The 18,673-nt window shown below is 38.2% G+C and overlaps 1 protein-coding gene across 2 annotated transcripts in view; it reads right to left on the minus strand.

Annotated features, from left to right (window-relative positions):
* Nucleotides 1-70: 70 nt before the first annotated feature.
* Nucleotides 71-18,673, minus strand: part of apaf1 (apoptotic peptidase activating factor 1) — a 39,617-nt gene continuing 21,014 nt past the window's right edge. For both annotated transcript variants that reach the window (XM_008400563.2, XM_008400562.2), the window contains exon 27: nucleotides 71-1,976. In XM_008400563.2, coding sequence (XP_008398785.1) covers nucleotides 1,830-1,976 — 147 coding nt within the window. In that variant the 3' untranslated portion in view covers nucleotides 71-1,829. The remainder of the gene's footprint in view (nucleotides 1,977-18,673) is intronic.

Here is an 18,673-nt window from a genome sequence, read left to right on the forward strand (position 1 = left end):
TTAGGATCTTCCTAGAGCAGGATTATGACAATGAGAACATTAAAGATCAATAAAGACAAGCACAAGGTAGAACAATTAATATAGTTTAATCCAGAATAAATTACAATCATATAACCACCAGTAAACAGTATCAATATATATCAGGATCAAGACGTGTAGAAATCTGATACATACTAAGAAAACTAACCAGAACATTTTCAAAGCACCAATCAGACACCAATTTTAAAATGCACCTAATTATTATTATTATTATACATTTTTGTACATCTCAAATGTAGTTTAAGACCAGACTCCTTCCACATCTAAGATCAAGCAGTTATTGCAGGAAGTTTAACGGTGTAAAAGTTTCAAAAAGGCCTCCTGAAAGATTGTAACTTTCACTTCAAAGTGCTCTGAACAAGAAAAAAGGTTAAAAATAGGCATAAAACATGGGATTCAGAGCTGACAAAGTGGTAGAAAACATTATAAAAGCACAGCATGAATCGCAACTTCCTTATAAATTATAAATCAAGTTTCCCCCCCCCCGTATGAAACATTTACCTTTGATCCAAGCTCAAATGAACAAACGCTTTCCAAGTACAGAGAGTCTCCCCGGCTCTGACTGGATGCACATTTAAATGTTTTTAAATCATTAAAACTTCACCATGCCATTTATTTTTAATGCACATCAAATTGCACCAAAAGTTTCACACGTGCTGGTCGACCTGAAAAGGCAGAAAAAGATTATACAAAACATGCTCCTGTAATGCCAGCGACGCTCTTTAACATTAAGGCAGAAGTGGAAATCAAAGGCGAAACCTAATTTATACTGAAGGTAAAGTTTAGAGATGAAGCATGAAACGTTTACTTCTTTATGCATGTAGGAAACATTTTTAACCATTTAATTACATGCAAGAAAAGTCAGAAAGATTGCTTTCACACCAAGTTACCATAATAAGGAAAAAGTGATCAACGTGCATTATTTCACAGTTGAGATGCATGGATCATATATTTTTCATTTCCATACTGATATTTTCTCAATATGTATATACATATTTTTTAAAGATTCCTTTTTTTATTCTTCCAACTTGTTTTAGTGTTTAGGTTTAACATGCTCACAAGCAGAGATGCACCTACTTGGTGGTTTGAATCAGATCATTTTCAGTTCGACTGTAAACTCAAAGACCTGATCTTTTTATGACGCTCCATACGTGACACCCATTAGATTGTGCACACAACACTCTTCGGTGTGGAAGTTGTCACTGAAGGAAGCGCTGATGTGCAGGAAGTCAGTTTGTACCTGCCTCCAGGTAGCAAATTGATGCAAAGCAAACTTCAGTAGCGAAGTTGCTTTGCTCAGTTCTTTCAAGCGTTTAATTTTTGTTTCTTCTGAAACGTGCTGGATTAGAAAATGTTGGCCAGCTAATGGAAATCTCAGAAAAACACACAGAGCATGCGGTTCACATTAACGATGCTAACCATGTTAGCCAGTGATTTAAGACGCTAAAGAAGCCATTGTAGTTTTATTTTAAATTAGCCAAATCTTGCTTTGCCGCACCATTTCCACTCCCTGACGCAAATGATCTGGGAAATATTTAAAGAGAAACATAAACAGATGGAAATCGGTTTTACAGAACCCTGAGTTTAGCAATCCGCCACAAATCTCTGACTGGTGCATCTCTAGCCACAACATTAAAGTCAAGTAGTACCAAAGAACTTGATAAGCTGGTGTTCGCTGCAATACTTTCCTGATAACGGCTCATGTTTGACTGATAACGGCGAAGAGATGTGCTGCTGCACATTTTTCTGGATGGTAGTGATTCGCTATTGTGACAGCAGTTGTCCTGTCCTCATGCTACCCTCTTCAGGATGTAGAGGATACCGATGTTGTCGATGGTGACGTATGTGGAGAAGTCGGGCGACACGTGGATCTTCTTGAGGGCGCTTCCTGTCGGGTAGAAGGTCTGCAGGGATTCACCTCTCGCCACGTTCCACCACTGGATGCAACACAGAGAAGAGAGAATCACCTCGTTTTTAATATTTCTAAACTTTCACGGTGAAGTACATTGAAGTGATTCCATTTTTCAGCTTTTTAGGTATGGAAAAAAACTTGAATTCAACATACTTTTCAACACAACGGGCGACTTTGAGGTATTTCTTCCTCTATTTAATGTAACCAACAACGACAAATATGTTCCAACACATTTAATAATTGAAGAAAACGCCACATGAGAGCTTTAGGAGGTCTGCAAAACGGACCAGGATGGATTTCTAGCACCAACGCACACGTAAAAGCTCACATCCCCCCCCCGGCTTCCCTCACCAATTCGGTTTAATCTGTGTTTAAAGCTGACATTTTCCAGAGCAGCTCAGTCTCACCGGGAAAAATCAAAGGCACATCAAGTCAATCACTGATGGCTTGGGATGAGTGCATTTGCAGACGCTCCTCTTTGACAATATTTAGCATGATAATGTCACATCAAAGCTGGGGACCGCAACCTCTTCCAGCTACATAAAAAAAAAAAAAAAAACATGAGTCACATCAGTGGGTTGAAGCTTTTACTGGAGCGTTCTGGTTGTAAAGCCTGTGTGATGCCGTCTGTGTGGATCTGTTTAACATGGGAGGCGAGCTCCTCCGTTTCCACATGCAGGAAAACGGCAACAACAGAGGAGAGGAGACAAATGCGGCTCCATCCATCGTCCAATCGAGTCTGACTGTCTTCTGTCTCACTTCACAGAGCAGCTGCGGTAGATCTATTAAATGTACCTTGATTAAATTACACACAGGGAGCTTCGTTTACTGCTGCTACGGTTGTAAATTGAAGATATCAGATTAAAGAGGCTGAACACAAATGTATAACACATTTTTTTATGGTTCCTAGTAAAAAAAAGAAGTATAAAAACAAACTTTTGTTGGTCTATTATATGAATTTCCAAATAAAATGCTATGAAGTTTGTGTTTTACTGAGACAAAATGAGAAATAAAAAACACATTTTAGTCCATTCAACTTAATTGCTACAAAATATTAAGCTGATTTCATATAATTTAATGGCTACCCAAACGTCTGTGAGTGAACGTTTCATAATCCATCTGTCGCAGGCTTTATATTATTATTGCAACTTTTGTAAGCTTTATTTTTACTGAACACCCTGGAAATTTTATTCTAGAAAAACAAACTTTGCTCATTAAAAAAAAAAACCATCATATAGGAGATTAAAACTCCAAATGCATTTGTGAAATGCATAAATACATCATATCCAAAGAGAGGGAGGAAAGGATAACTGGTGGTATTTCACACCCACTCCATGATGTTTAGTGTTTACCTACCATGATGAAACTGTCAGATGTTTAGTTGAACATCAAAGCTACGCTCAAGGCTTAGAGTCTTCATGACATCTAGTTAAAGTAATTTCACATTTCTGCATGGTTCATAAATATAGATACACACACTAAGGATGCTACATCACATCCGTTTAGACTCTAATGAGAAATAATTACCAAAACCAGCAACTGCAAGCATGCAGCAGCGGTGGTGCATTTCTTCAAGCCAAAGTCTGCCATATTTATGTAAATAAATAGAACCATGCACCTAAATTATGCCTTCAAATAAAGTTCAAATGTATGCATTTTGCGTACTCTGGGAGAAGAATTTGTCAAAAACATATTTTAAGAAAGTGTTTGAGTGAAGTCTACATGTGGGTTCTTTAACTTCTTGAAGGTGTTAAAACTTGTGACTTGCAATGGTTAAGTGTGGATGTAAAACTGGAAGCCATCATGAATTTAGTAACATTATCTGATTATGTTTTCTGTGTGGTCTGTAGTGTTATGAAGCAGACATGTCAACTGGAACATGGCGAAAGCCTCCAGCAAGTTTTTTATTACATTCACGGCAACAACTCATTATGCAGGAGATGAAATCTGGAGTTTCTGATGACAAGAATAGATGTGTGAATGGAAGGAGAGATGATGAAGGAAAAGCTAACATTTGAAGATACAGTAGCATCTCCATGAGAGTTAAGATCAGAGAGCTGCCAGATGTAGCTCAAACAAAGGAACAGAGCTGAGATTCTGCAGTAAAAACACACATGCATCTTCGCAGACACACGACACCCGTAATAAGAAATAATAAAAGCAGAGATTAAAAAAAAAAATTAAATGAGTCGAGTGGCAAGATAGTGGAAGAGAAGAGAAGACGTGTGAAAATCTGGTTATTTTCAGAGCGGGCCCGGTTTTATTACAAGAAAAATCACAATTCAGAATAATTAACACGTCGGGGCGATGATGAGACTTCAGAAGGCGACGTGCATTTTTATAAGTTTGTATTTGAAGGACTTCTTAAAGACAACGAAAAGTTAAAACAACAGAAGGTTTGAAAAAAATCTAGAGCGGACAATGGTTTTTAACTCAAATTCAAATATTTGCAAAGTATCTACTGCAGCCATTTTGTAAACACGTAAACTGGAAGGGAGAGGGTCGAAGGGCAGGCGGTGGCTAAACGCATTAAATGGACAGACGGATGAACAAAAGACGAACAAAGACGAAACTTTTTCTCTGTTTATACAGAGAAAAAGTTTGGGGAAGGCTCGTTTTTTTTAACTACTTTTTGATTTCGAACACACTTATAATAAGAAAGCAGTTCAACTCCACGTTTTTGCCAACCCTGTGGGAATCCTCACACTTTCTGGAGTCTCACAGAAACACACAGGGGCCCTTTGTGATTGTGTGCAACATTACCCATACCCCACAACAGATGGCTGATATCAACACCGTCTCTGCGAGGCAATTGATTTATGGGACTTAGTGATGCAAGTAGATGCTAAATGACTGCGCAGTGTGAGAACACGGTGTGCATTTTCTGAAATTTATCAAGTTTTATTGTTTGCTGAGGCAGCAGGAAGTAACCAAAGTCCTGCTTGGACAGCTCTAGCTAATTCTGCTGCTCGGATGCAATCTGGTATGACGTTTTGAAATAATTTGTAATGATTACAGATGATTAATCATTAATATACTGGACAGGCACCCGTTTTAATTACGAAGACAGCTTTAGACTCAGCAGACAGCTTTTTAATTAATTAAAGTAACCATGGGCATGCATGGGTGAACTTTGATTAATGTTAATACTGTTACATCTGTAATTGTCCACTCATCAAAAATGTACAAAGAGAAGCCTGATTTAATGCAAAGTTAAGGATTAAGCAACATCAAGTGGAAAAGTTGGAAACTGCAAATGTGTTACCAGATTTTATGCTATTATATCTTGGTTTTAAATTTGTGGGTAAAATTATTTAATAGTATATAGAAGTGTATATATTTCTACACTTCTAGCTTAAGTTGTGTTAAAAATCTAGGATTGTCTCAATAAACAATAAATCAATTAATCGCACGATAAATAAATAAAAAACTCAATCATTTTCATTTGCTTGATTTATCGCTTTTATTTTTTCTCTTTTCACCAAAAACAGTGATAAAAAATATTCCGTTTGGCGCTTTGATCTCAAGTATCCCTTTTTTTAAGATAATTTTATTTACAGACTTCATAATTTATTTTATTTGTTGTTTCTGTTGTTTTCTTTATTTATTCTGAAAATGTCAAATGTCTTCCACTTCCAGTGTTTAAATGCTCATTAAAATTTAAAGTTGATTAATCTTTGAGAAAGCGTTCTTGCAGTGTTGTATGCCATTACCATTGTATTAGTTGAAAATGGTCTGAAAGCAACAATATTATCGTTTATCGCAATAAATTAATTTCTCGTATTTTTCAAAGTCTATTTTTCCATATGCAATATGCTGGAACTTGTACTTTTTATATCTAGAAATGCTTAGGATTTTTTTCCCCACTAGCTTGTTTTCCTTTTTTAGTGAATACATTTGAGTTTTTCCTGGCAAATTAAATGGCCACAATCATAACGCAGCATTCAGGCAAGCGGAGCAACACCAGAACCGATCCAACAGGCATTCGGCGTTGGGTGCTAAGAGCTAAATAGAGCTGCTTATTCAGGCTACATGAGGGAGAGTGAACACAGCTTACATAACAAAGAAAGAGAAAAAAAGCAACTAAACAGCCTTGTGTGTGTTTGCAAAGATCAGAATAATGCTTATGTGTGAGTGAAAGCATGGTTGGGTCCTTCACAGTGTTGCAGAGAGGCAATCCATCTTCCTCTTACATAAATAGCCCAACTACATATAGTCCAAAGGGAGTAGGTACAGTTTCTATGTAAAAAAAAAAAAAAAAAAAAAAAAAAATCAATTCACAACAATGGAAAAAGCCTGGAGAGGAAGATTAACATAAGAAGAGAGCATGATCAGGGGATTTTATCAAGAAAAAGTGAAAAATTCGTAAATATTCTTTGCGACCAGGTCAAGATTCTATAGCTGAGGGACAAAGTGGGACTCTAAGCTAAATTATTCATCCAAGGTTTCATCTGCTGAAATATTAATGGCAGTCAATCCATTGAACGTTTCTCCTCGACACGTTATGGGACTTCATCCCCTTTTTATAGGGATTTCCAGCAGAGGAAGAATGCAGGAAAATGGAGGAGTAAGGAATGTAAAATTTAGAAAATTCAAAAGTCAGCATATTTTTTTAAAGTGAACAGTAAGAATAATAAAACCTGGAGATGGCATTAAAAAAAAAATTACTACACACGCAAATATCTCCAAAGTAAAAATCAGATGTTTACTTCATGGCACTTCGTTACCAGAAAAGCGCGCTCATCTCTTAGCAACAGATTAACAACAAATATTGTTATTGTTCAAAAAACATAAAATTCCTTGTGCTCTTTTGAAATACTATGCATCACACTGTAGCCTGAAGTGACCCAATTCCGATTTTTTGGCAGTTCAGATTTTTTTGCCGGGGCCGTTCACACTGCCAGTAAATGCGACCTGTATGCGTTCTGCAGTCTGAACGGGGAAACGACCTGAAAGTGTCCCGCATGCACAGTAGAGGGCGCAATAGCGTCAGCGTTCTCAGTGATCTGCGAACTGCCATAAAAAGAAGAAGTGCTCAGTGTTTGCGGAAGTAAACATGGAGGCTAACGGTGGAGCTTAGCTTACACATTTGAAGWTGTTGTCCGGCCGGAGCAGCATATTAACTTAATCCTCATATTGTCCGTCATGTTTGTTGTCCTTCTTCCCGATTACGTGTATCAGGACGCAGAATAGTGAGTTTTGTTGAGAAACAGTGGCGTTCAGTTCGGATGAATGCGACCTGAACGTTAGGTCGCATTTGAATCGGATACGTATCAAATATGGGTCACATTCGAAAAAGAATCCGACCTGTGCTGTTCACACTGCCATGAAAAGATCAGATACAGGTCGCATTACGTCACAAAAATCGGAATTGGGTCACTTCAGGCTGCAGTGTGAATGCACCCTTATACTACTTAAGAATTGTAATGTTGGTAAATTTGGCAGAAAAGTGAAGATGTCTTTTTTTTTTTGTCATTGGTGGTAAATATGTGTTATAAAACAGAGACCAAAATAAAAATCTGATTTATACTTCGTGGCAGTTCGTTACCAGAAAAAAAACCACTCATCTCTTAACACCAAATTAATTATTGTTTATAAAACATAAGCTATTTTGAAATCCTGCTTATCTGCTAAGACACAAGAAATTTACAGTTGGTAAAGGTTGCAAAAGTAAAAATCAGATGTTCACTTCGTGGCCCTTCGTTACCTGAAAGCGCGCTCATCTCTTAGCAACAGATTGACAACAAATGTTGTTATTGTTCAAAAAACATACGATTTCTTCTGCTCTTTTGAAATACTACTCATCTTATACTACTTACTACTTAACAAAAATTGTGCAGTTGGTGAATTTGGCAGAAAAGTTCAAATGTTTTTTGTCATTGGTGGTGAATATATTATAAAACAGATATTCGAAAGTAAAAATCTGATTCATACTTTGTGGCAGTTCGTTACCAGAAAAAAAACGCTTCTCTCTTAACACCAAATTAATAAGTAGGAATATATAGTAATATAGAGTAATAGGTCCCTTCTATCCATTGCTTTGGCAGGCCCCAATGACTTAAAAAGTCAAGTTTCACTTATCTCCATGTCATTTGTGATTTTGCTCGTCACAAGTGAACATCTCCATAACATCACTCTGCCAACACTTAGTAATATATAAGATACCATAGCAAACAACATTTTACATTAAATAGCACTACAGCATACATAGTAAAATTAACATAACATTATTACAAGCTACATTACACATTCTAAATTGCATTTACACATTCAAAATTTGAAATACACTTACCTTCACGTCATTTCACATTTAGCTGTCCACCAGTCAACATCACAATACATAACATTACAAAATACGTTGCACATTACTACATACACAACAGAACATCACACAACATAAGAGTAAGTGTTAACTTACTCTTATTTACATCAGTGAAGAACGTACGTGAGTGACATTTTTGAAGTTGGGACACTGAACACTGAAACTCTGAGTAATTCAGTGTCCCAATTCCTTTCAGTGTCAGCCTTCCTCTAGACTGACCTGTCCCTGTTGTTTCACTCCACCTATGTCAGCGAGCCGGAGCGCTGCCTCAAGTTCCGTTATGAGATAGATGGACTGGTAGTGGAGCTGGAGCGTGCCACGGCCCTCCAGTCTCAAATACACTACCTGCTTCTGCCCAGTCTTCAGGTCCACATGCTTCAGGACAGTTATGTCTTCATAAAGAAGCATATGGACCTGAGCCAGTGTACCCCAGCTGGTCTTACTGCTCTGAAGAACAGCTGCGGGTACACAATTGGGCATGTAGATGGTGGATACTATCTGTCCATCATCTACACCCCAAAGTGCCTTAAGGACCCTGACTCAAGACTGTTAAAGAAGAACATCTTCCACATTTATGCATGTGAAATGTTCACTACAACAGCCTTCCGAGTTTAAGAAACTCCTTATAAGGCACTTCCGAGGAAAGACAAGTCACAGCCAACAGTGATGAAGCAGGTGTCCTCTGACACCAGTAAAAATCACGTTCTGAGGCAGGACCAGTTTTTTATCCTTGACTTGTTGGACAAGCCATGGCAAATACAGGCGAGAGCTACCTCCTGTGTCCTCGCCTGTATTTGACCCGGTTTGGGCAGAAGATGAAGCTAAAGCTCGGCCTAAAGTTAGAGCAGGTCCGCAGGTTTGAGGGTGGGCTTCCCGGCAAGCTTGTCCCAAAGAGATTCTTTTGCTCATCAGCACTTAAAATGCTCTTTGTGGACAACGCTCTCGTCATCCCGTTCCGTGACGGTGTGAGAGTGACCGTGTGGGCTCATGGATACTCCAAGGAATGTCTTGGAGTTTTTTGTTAAAGAATTGGAGGAATTGTACTCCAGCTCAGAGGGGGTGGCGAGGTATGATGCCTGCTGGAAGTCATACCAGTATGAACTTGCCTTAGAGGAGATGTTCTATGGGCATCCACTTGCGCAACTCGACTTCCAGCTGAGTATCAGCCTCGGCACCAGCACGGCCAACCCGAAGAGCCTGACACACAGGAGGGGCTTTATCAGGTTGGCCCCCCACTCCGGTGCAAGTGCTGGTGAGGTGCCAACCCCTCTGCACCATTGGACACGGGATGCGCTCGAGACGGACGGATCTTCTCAGTCTGCCAGGTGCTGGAGGCAGTCCCTTCTATTCTCGGTGTGTTCACTCGCTCCTCTGCGACGTTTACAGAAGAAACACTGACATACCATACAGTTTTCTCAAGGCAGAGAAAGCACCTGGCAGCACAAATCTGGAGACGTTTGCAGATGAGCTTTCGACCAGGAACAGTTTCCCTGCACCCCTCATCTTCGGACGCGCACGGGAAATGGTAATCCAGGCTGGGAAAGATCCCCACAAGGCTCTTGCGGGCTTCGTGGCCCACGGATTATGGTTTTTCCCTGCTATCAAGTTAGGGTTAGGGATAAAGGTTCGAGACTGCCCGAAGACGGGAGCTGCTCGGTCCTTCCTCCCCCAAGTTCCACCCTCCCATGTGTTGTGTGTTGGGCAACGTTCTCTCAGTCTTTCCCCATATCCTTGCACTTGCCAGTCCTCCTCTGGCCACGTCTTTTTGTTGTCCCCGGTCAGTTTTATTACTTCAATTTATTACATCAATAAATGTATTTTTTAGTTAGTTTATATGAATTATTAATATATTGATATATTTATTTTTTATATTTTTTGTGTTGTTATTTTTTATGTATTTTTATGACTTTTTTTGGAAGTGAAAAATGAAATAAAAAATAAAAAAATAAAATGAATGAAAACAAATGAAATATTTTTATTAAGAAAATGTATTAAGTGAAATTTGTGCCTAATCCGCGCAACGTTTCGACTGTTTTCAGTCTTTTTAGGCGCTAGGCACAAAATTATTGTTTTTATCTGTCCAATGCTCTGGCTTCAACTGCAGTGCTCTGAATGAGTGAGGGAGAAGGGCTCTCTTCTATTTATGCTCTCCTCCCCTTTGAGGCTCCTCCCCCTACGTTCCTCTTCGTGTTCTACTGAAACTTTAACCAAAGTTTTGTATCTATTTATTATTGTTATTGTTCTTTTAATGTGGTTGCTCTAAAAAAAAATGTTTTAATTAAGATTTTAATTTTATGAAATAAAATAATACATATAAAAAAGAATAAAAACTAGGAGTAAGGATAAGGTTAGAAAGATTAGGTTTAAGTTGATAAGGGGAAAGAAATGGTTAGGATTAGGGAAAGGTCAAAGGTCAGGTTATAAAAAAAAGGTGGAGGTTAGGATTAGGTAGAAATCAAGGTTTAGGCTAATAAAAGAGAAAAGTTAAAATTAGACAAAGAAAGTTAGTCTTTTATGTTTTTATTTTTTGTTTAAACCGTTCGGGCTTCGCGTGTTTAACCAAAATATGCAACGTCTTTCCCATTTTTTTCTTTCTATATGTTGCTTTGAAGTCCTGAAATTGTGAGTGAATCCCAATTATGATTAATAAAATGTTCGACCAATTCCGTCTGTTTCTTTTCTATGTGTAATATTATATTTGTGCTGCCAAATTCGTGTTGCTAATGTATTTTTCGTTTCTCCAATATATTGTTTTGCACATTTTGAACAAATTATTATGTACACGCAATTTTTTGATTGGGGATTGAATTTCTGATTAATTTTAAATATTATTATCCTTTTGATTTTTTACAAAATTTCTATTTTTAAATATGCCTTTTAGGATTTTCTGTTTTGTTTGTTGTATTGGTTGAAGTTTAGCTCTTACTAGTACAATTTTCGTGTATCTTTACTTAAGTAGATTTAATCATGGATACTTTCTACTTTTACTCCATTACATTTTACAGTAAGTATCTGTACTTTCTACTTCACTACATTTCTACAAAASTGTSGCGTTACTTGTTACATCCAAGTCGCGTTGCGCTTTTTGTCCGTTAAAATGTGAAGTTCAGGGACTTAAAGTGGCGCCGTAAAATCTGAGCAATAACGTGACTTGGTGTCTGTTGTCACCCATCGCCTCCCCCTTTATGCACGCGGTGCTCCAGACATGCGCTGTGGTTTCGTCTGGGCGGGAGAAGATGTCTGTCTAATCGTCAGTAATATGCTGCATAAATCATAAGATATGGCGACATGCTTCGCTTTCACAGATGGTGGGGACTTCGCCCAACTTTTAGCRTCACTTGGAAGGAAAGCTTAAAGAAAGGTAAGCTATGTGGACGTGATACTAGCAAAGCTAGCTGTACAGAGAGACATGTTGCATCTGCAATTAAAAAAAGTTGTCATTCATGCGCTGAATTATTGTGTGGAGGTGTTGACTGAGGTGTCGCATATATGGGACAACGCTGTGACCAAAGTCTGCATTGATATCACATGAAGGAACAATCCGATTCTACTGAACAGATCTTTACTGATTAAATTTATTTCAGCTCTTAATATTTAATATCTAGGTGTTTTATGGGAATGTGAATCTTTCAGATCAATTTGAGAAGCAACTTTGATAGGTAAAAAATTATTTTTTGTGTCAGGTAGCATGGGGTGCTGGTCTTGACTTGGTCTTGGGTAGGTGGTCTTGACTACAACTCTGCTACTGGCTCCTTGGTTGCCTGTCCTCTCCCACTCACCTTCTTTCCATCCCCTTTCTGTTGTATTTCTTTAAAAATAAATGCCACTAGTGGCAAAAAAAGTGAAGTTCATGTTATGTTAGGACAGGAGACAAGATGTTTCCATCCCTGAAATTATGATGCATAGAATCACATATCTTAGTCTAAACTATGTTACATAGAGTAAACACAATAAAAACATGCTTTATCTGTGGCATTGTTAATTAAAATGGCACATTTCTAATGTATTAAAATTAAACATGATCGGTTCACTTAATGATATTGTATTAGGGATTAGGTATTATTCAACAAGTACTTTTACTTTTAATACTTAAATATTTTTAAAAGCCAGTACTTTTTTTACTTTTACTTAAGTACAAATGTTAATGTGGTAGTTTTACATTTACTTGAGTACATTTTTGTCTGGGTATTTGTACTTTTACTTAAGTAAATTTTTTGAGTACTTTCTCCACCACTGTTTAAATGTTTACTTCTCATATATGCAGAAATAACCTTAAATTCTTTTAATAATTCTCGTTCCTCAATTAGTTTTTTGTTATTTTTAAGAAATAATTTAAGTTTTTTATTTATTGTTGAATATTGTGTAATAATTGGAATGATTTGTTTTTGTGTATTAAATCCTTTTTCATTAAATGTTTTAAAACAGTTCCTTAAAAAGGTTCTAGAGTAACCTCTGTTCCTTCGTGATTTAAAAAGTATTTTAACCGCCATCATGAAATCTTCATGTTTAGTACAAATTTTTTGGAATCTGATTAACTGTGATCTTACCAAACCTTTAAATGTGTGTTTTGGATGAAAGCTATTTTTATGTAAGAGTGCATGAGTGTCTGTCTCTTTAAAAAAAAACTTTTATATCCAATTTTTGGGTTGTCCTGAAATTCTCCCCTTTATAAATTGTTGTGTCCAGAAAGTTTATTAATTTTTCACTAATCACGTGTTTCAATGTAATTGAAGGATCATGTGTATTTAAAATTTTAACAAATTCCTCAAATTCGGTCAAATCAAAAGTCCAAATTCCCCAGATATCATCCAGATATCTCAAATGGTCGAAGGGTTTTTCAAACATTTTTAGAGTACCTCTCGTTCCCAATTTGCCATAAAAATATTGGCGTAGGCTGGAGCATATTTGTTGCCCATTGCTGTTCCTTTAATTTGTAAAATATATTCATTAAATTCAAAATCATTCCTTTTTAGATTAATTTCCAATAATTCCAAAATTGCTTTGTCTGGTCTTTCAGGGTCTGGGTATTGTTTTAGTATGTTTTTTATGCAGGTCATACCTGCCTCAATATCTATATTCATATATAGACTGTCAATGTCCATTGAGAAATAAAAATGAATTTTTGGGAATTTTAAGATTTTTAATTATATTTATAAAATGATATGCATCTTTAATATATGATGGATGTTTTATGGAAAGAGGATTCAAAAAATAGTCAATAAATTCTGCCGTTTGGTATGATTCGCTCCCACAATCTGAAATTATTGGCCGTCCTGGTCGTAGTCAGTGTGGTATTGTCCATTTCTGTGGATCCTTATGTATTTTTGGCAAAATATAAAATCGTCTTGGTTTTGGTGTTGTTTCTCCCTTGAGTGTATTTTTCTGTCTAGCATTAATGAATTTTTCCTTATGTAATTTTTCTAGAAATTTGGTGTATTAAAGGAACCGTTTTTAAATATATGGGTTGTTCAAGTTTTTTATAACAAGTTGTATCATGTAATTGTCTCTACTTGCGCTCTACTTAAAATTACTACAATACTTCCTTTATCCGCTGGTTTTATAATTATATGTTTATTAATATTTAATTCTCTGATTGCTTTGACTTCTTCTTTTGATAAATTATATTTTTCTTTATATGGTCTTAATAATTTTTTAATGTCATTGTCTTTATTAATTCATTCACAATAGGTGGTAGTTTATCTTGAGGTGGAGACCTGCACCCCTCACCTTCGGACGCACACGGAAAATAGTAATCCAGGCTGGGCAAGATCCCCACAAGGCTCTGGTTGCGGGCTTCCTGGCCCACAGATTACGGTTTTTCCCTGCTATCAAGTTAGGGTTAGGGTTTAGGGTTAGGGGTTCTTAATTAGGATGTGAGGAAGGAAAGGAACAAAAGAATAAAGCACAAGTTAGGAAGGAAGAAGGAAGGCAAAGCCACAAAGAGGGAAAGAAAAGCATTGAAACATATCTTTATCAAGGGAGACCTGAATTTTGGAGAGCACTGCTCCATTTCTAACATAAAGAGCTCAGCAATAAAAAGAGGATGTGTGTTAAATTGAGTGGCCTGTAGTCAAAATCCTTCAGCTATAAAACAACTTTTTATTTATTTGAATAGAGGGGAAAAGGAGCTTGAAATAAAAAAAGACAAACTACACAGAATGATTGAAGTTGGGTGAGTTAATTAATCCACTCATTTAAGGAAACACACACCATCTTACTGAATCTTTTCGTCTGAATAATCTGCAGCTCTATCTCCACTCTCCAGTTTTATTTTGGTGTGATTTGCTCATCCAGAGAGACCATTTTTTCCCCCCCCTTAGCAGCCAGAAAGACAATTAACCCTGGCTTAATGAGCAATGCGGGAAAAACAACTGGCAGATTAATATTTCACCAGCTTGTGTTTATTCCCCAAGACGAATAAATCCAGGCCATATTCACTCTGAGCAAAAACCCCATCTTTTTTTTTTTTTTCCTGTTTTGCAGAAGCAAACGCCAAAGCGGAGTCAGGTCAAGCAGCAAACATCTGGGTGATGAACAGAGAGCTCGCTTAAACTACATGATATCTTGTAATAATGAAAAGCAGAAAGTTGAAATAGAAGGAAATAAGATGAAACAAGGCAGATGGGGTTGTTTGACTCTTCAGAGTGTGTGTGAAGGTATTTTTAGAGGCAGGTCTGCCTCTACATTGGAGCTGCACAGCGGGATGTTCGTTTCTAGAACAGTGTGATGGAAATCAAAACTCCGACTGCTGCCTAAGCCAACACTGCAGCCCGTTAACAATGTCTCATTTAAATATCTGTCCTGTCAGAAGACAGCAGTCATCAAAATGTGTCACTTACGAAAGGAGGGACTGAATTGAAAGCTACAGGGTGGATAGCTTTTTAATATCAAACACGGCTTTCATTTTGGCTCCTAAACAACCCAAAGACTCACTGTACTCCAGTGTGACAGAGAGAAAATGAGCCTCAACAATAAACTGTCGCTATAGTCTAAGAATAACACAACGAGAAGGCAAGAAAGTGAGACGACTTCCAATCAAAGGTTTGAAGGTATTAATAAAAAGTCATGCCTGATTATATTTATAGACTGTTGACAAGGCGTTATATTTTTAGGCTTTTATTGTAGCTTGTTTGTTGTAGAGGCCTGGAGAGCAGGAGCTGGATTTGTAGAAACAGGAAGCCGGCGGTGGCTTTGTGGTGGTGCTGTTGGTTTGAAACTACAGAACCAATTTAGTCAGACGATCTGCAGTCCGTTAAGCTGGGTTTGGTATTCAGCCCACCAGTCTTAATGTGAACACATTTGTCAAAGTTAAGATCCGCAAACCGATCCCAAAGGGAAAGAAAGATAAGTCAACATTGAGCGAGCCCATCAATAACCATTGAATTATCTGCGAATTTTATTATCTTAGAAAACAATTTCATCTATTGTTGGATATACCGGGAGACCAATGGAGTCATTTCTTATACTTTTCTATTTAAATTCTGGACTAAATTATGTGACTGCTACTCTGTGTTTAACCAGTCATAAGTATGATCTCAGAAAAACAAACAGGGTTACAAAAGAACACCCTGCTTTGCAAAAAGGTTGTTTCCTTCAGCTTGCAGGATAGATTAGCCTTGACAGTACACATTAAAGCGACTGCATTTCCTTTCCCTTTCTGCTGCTACGCAACCCTTTCCTACGTTCTGACAGGTTCTTCATCCATCAGCTTTCTCTCGAGGGAAGGTCAGAACAACCTTCACTCGTTTATTTCATCTCATTTCCCTGCAACCACACGTTTCTTTGAGTCCTCCTTAGAGCGATGGGCTGTAACACTTCAATGGCCGCCGCAGAGGTCTCATAAGGACACGGTTAATGACGGCGGCTCAGGCAGAGAGCGCATAAAGAGACTCGGACCTGTACCGCAGTCCGTGTTAAAAACACAATCACAAAAGAAACCTCAAGGCACTGAGAGCGGAAAAATCCAAGAAGTCTCTAAGGTGCAGCAGGGAAAAGCAGGAAGGTCACAAAAGTCGATAAACAACGGAAATGACAGAAAAAAAATGAAATGAAGGTGTGAAACGGTGAGATACCTTTGGAGGAAAACAGGAAGAAAAGGTTTTGAGGGGGAAAAACAGAATGAATGTGAGAAAAAGTATTAAAAGCCAAGATAAGGCAGTATTATGGTTTTCTCTAACTCCTCTTTCACATGGGACTCTGATAGCCGAAGTCTGTCAACAGAGATGACAGGGGAGACCAGTCATCTTAAACACAGCACTGCATCTTGGTACACACCCTCTGGAAATGTGTATGCGTCGTAGACAAACTCTATATGAACCTGTTTGAGCTACAACAAGCCTGGAAAACCAAACCTTTATGGGAATCCTGCACCACAGTATTGGCGAAAAGTATATCTCAGGGGGGGTTTCAACATTTTTAGGACGCTACAAACACATCTTCGTGAATTTTAGTGGGATATTATGTGTACAATGTAGTGCACAATCATCAAATGGAAAAATGATTTGCTTTTACACATAAAAATAAAAAGAATTGCACAACAGAAGCTGGTGAATACAATGTTCCCTTACCTCCTCTATTGGTAAAATCTGTCATGGTTACAAAAAATATGTGTCAAGATTTAAAAAGACACTTTTGTTTTTTTGTTGTTTTTTTTTGTTGTTGTTGCTGCAAGATGATGGTGTGAATTAATCTGGGCTTCTGGGTAAGAGTGTGTGCCTGCAATCACGACAAGCCTTTTCACACCTGCTACCTCTTGGAAAGCGACACTGTGACGGATTGTCTCGTCAGTTAGAGAGCGTGCATGTACGCGCATGTGTGTGTGTGTTTGTCACGGCCGAGTGTGAGGAAGGACCCTGGAGCAGAAAGAGGCCAGAGAACCAGTTAGGAGTCCTCTCAAAGGAGCGGACCACACAGCTACATCAGCCGTCTGTTTTGCAACCAGATGGACCAAAACACCCAAGATTCTTGTTACATAAAGAGCCACACTCTCGATAAGATGCATGAAAAGAGCTTAATTAAACTCTCTACTCCGGTACCTTCTCACAACGGGGAATTAGACATGCATATACTCCCACACAATGGCCCGCTGCTTTTAATTACACTAATACAAGTCAACCAAGCATACAAACAAGGGGGGAGTCATGAAGCATACAGTGAGAACAAGGAGGGCCGAAACGAGTAAAAAAGAAAAAAAAAGCTGCTTGAGAAATGATTAAGGCAGAAACGCCGACAGCGCCGAGTTAAAAAGCAAACAAAGAGACAAACAGACACAAACAAGAACTCTCGACGCCGAGGGGATCGGCGTTGCGTCAATCCGAGCGCCGGCTCGGAGAGGCGTCACCTGCTGTCACTTCTCCGGCTTCTGTCAGACCAATAACAACGTCGCCCTGCTCAGCAGCGGCCGCTACGCACCGAGCCGCTCCGCGGGAAACGTCTGGTGAACAGAGCCGAGATCAGAGAAGATCTGAAAGCTGAAAACTCTCCGCTGAATCTGAAAAGACAAGCAGCCTCTCCGCTTTGTCGGCATTAAAACGGAAACTCTCTTCCAGGAACAACAGTCAACAAGAGATGATGTGCAAGTGTCAACCCTGTGGAGATGCACATGATCTGGATTTATACAGCTTAGCAGTTTATATCTGTGTCTTTTTGATAGTATAAACAATGTTATGGTGATACAAAGATAATTTAGTAAACTATTAGGTGAGGAATATTATCAATCAAGATATTGCATCTTGATGAAATATCCTCACAAGGCATTCAGATCTTTCTTCCAAGATTAACAGAACAATAATTAGAAATGAAAAATTCTTCTATGAACTGGTTTTATACACAATTAAAATGTCCCTTTGACCACAATGACATTCGAGAAATGAAGATTTGACGTCTGGGAGACACTTTTAATCTCGTTTTACAAGTGCATTAGATAGGAGAGACATTTGTTGACTCCCTTAAGAGATGCGCAGGAAGACACGCCGACAATAATCATTAAGGCAGATGGACCACTAAAGACCAACTCAGTGCTCTGCCGGCTCTATTATCCATCATCAGAGGCAGACGGTCCATGGCGGTAATTACAGTGACAGGCAGGACTTTCTCTAGAAGTCATATGGCAAAATAATCCATCATCTCGTCACGTCCAGCCAAAGACACGACGGCGACGAGCCTGAATAAATATACGGGGATGATTGAAAGTTGCGGTTGCTTCAAGCGACATTTCTGTGTGATCACTACTTTAGTGAGGAGGAAATGAAATCCCTGGTGTTGAATAAGTGGTAATAAAAGTAGATCTTGGTCTAATTAAAACATAAATTTACATTAGAAGGAATTGGTGTTCTATGTAAATTACAACATTTTAATGACTATAGTTTAGTTTTTCAGTATGGGGAATAAAAACAAAAGCT

This window comes from Poecilia reticulata, linkage group LG23 (genome assembly GCF_000633615.1).
Source record: "Poecilia reticulata strain Guanapo linkage group LG23, Guppy_female_1.0+MT, whole genome shotgun sequence".
In the NCBI taxonomy this organism is placed as follows: domain Eukaryota; kingdom Metazoa; phylum Chordata; class Actinopteri; order Cyprinodontiformes; family Poeciliidae; genus Poecilia; species Poecilia reticulata.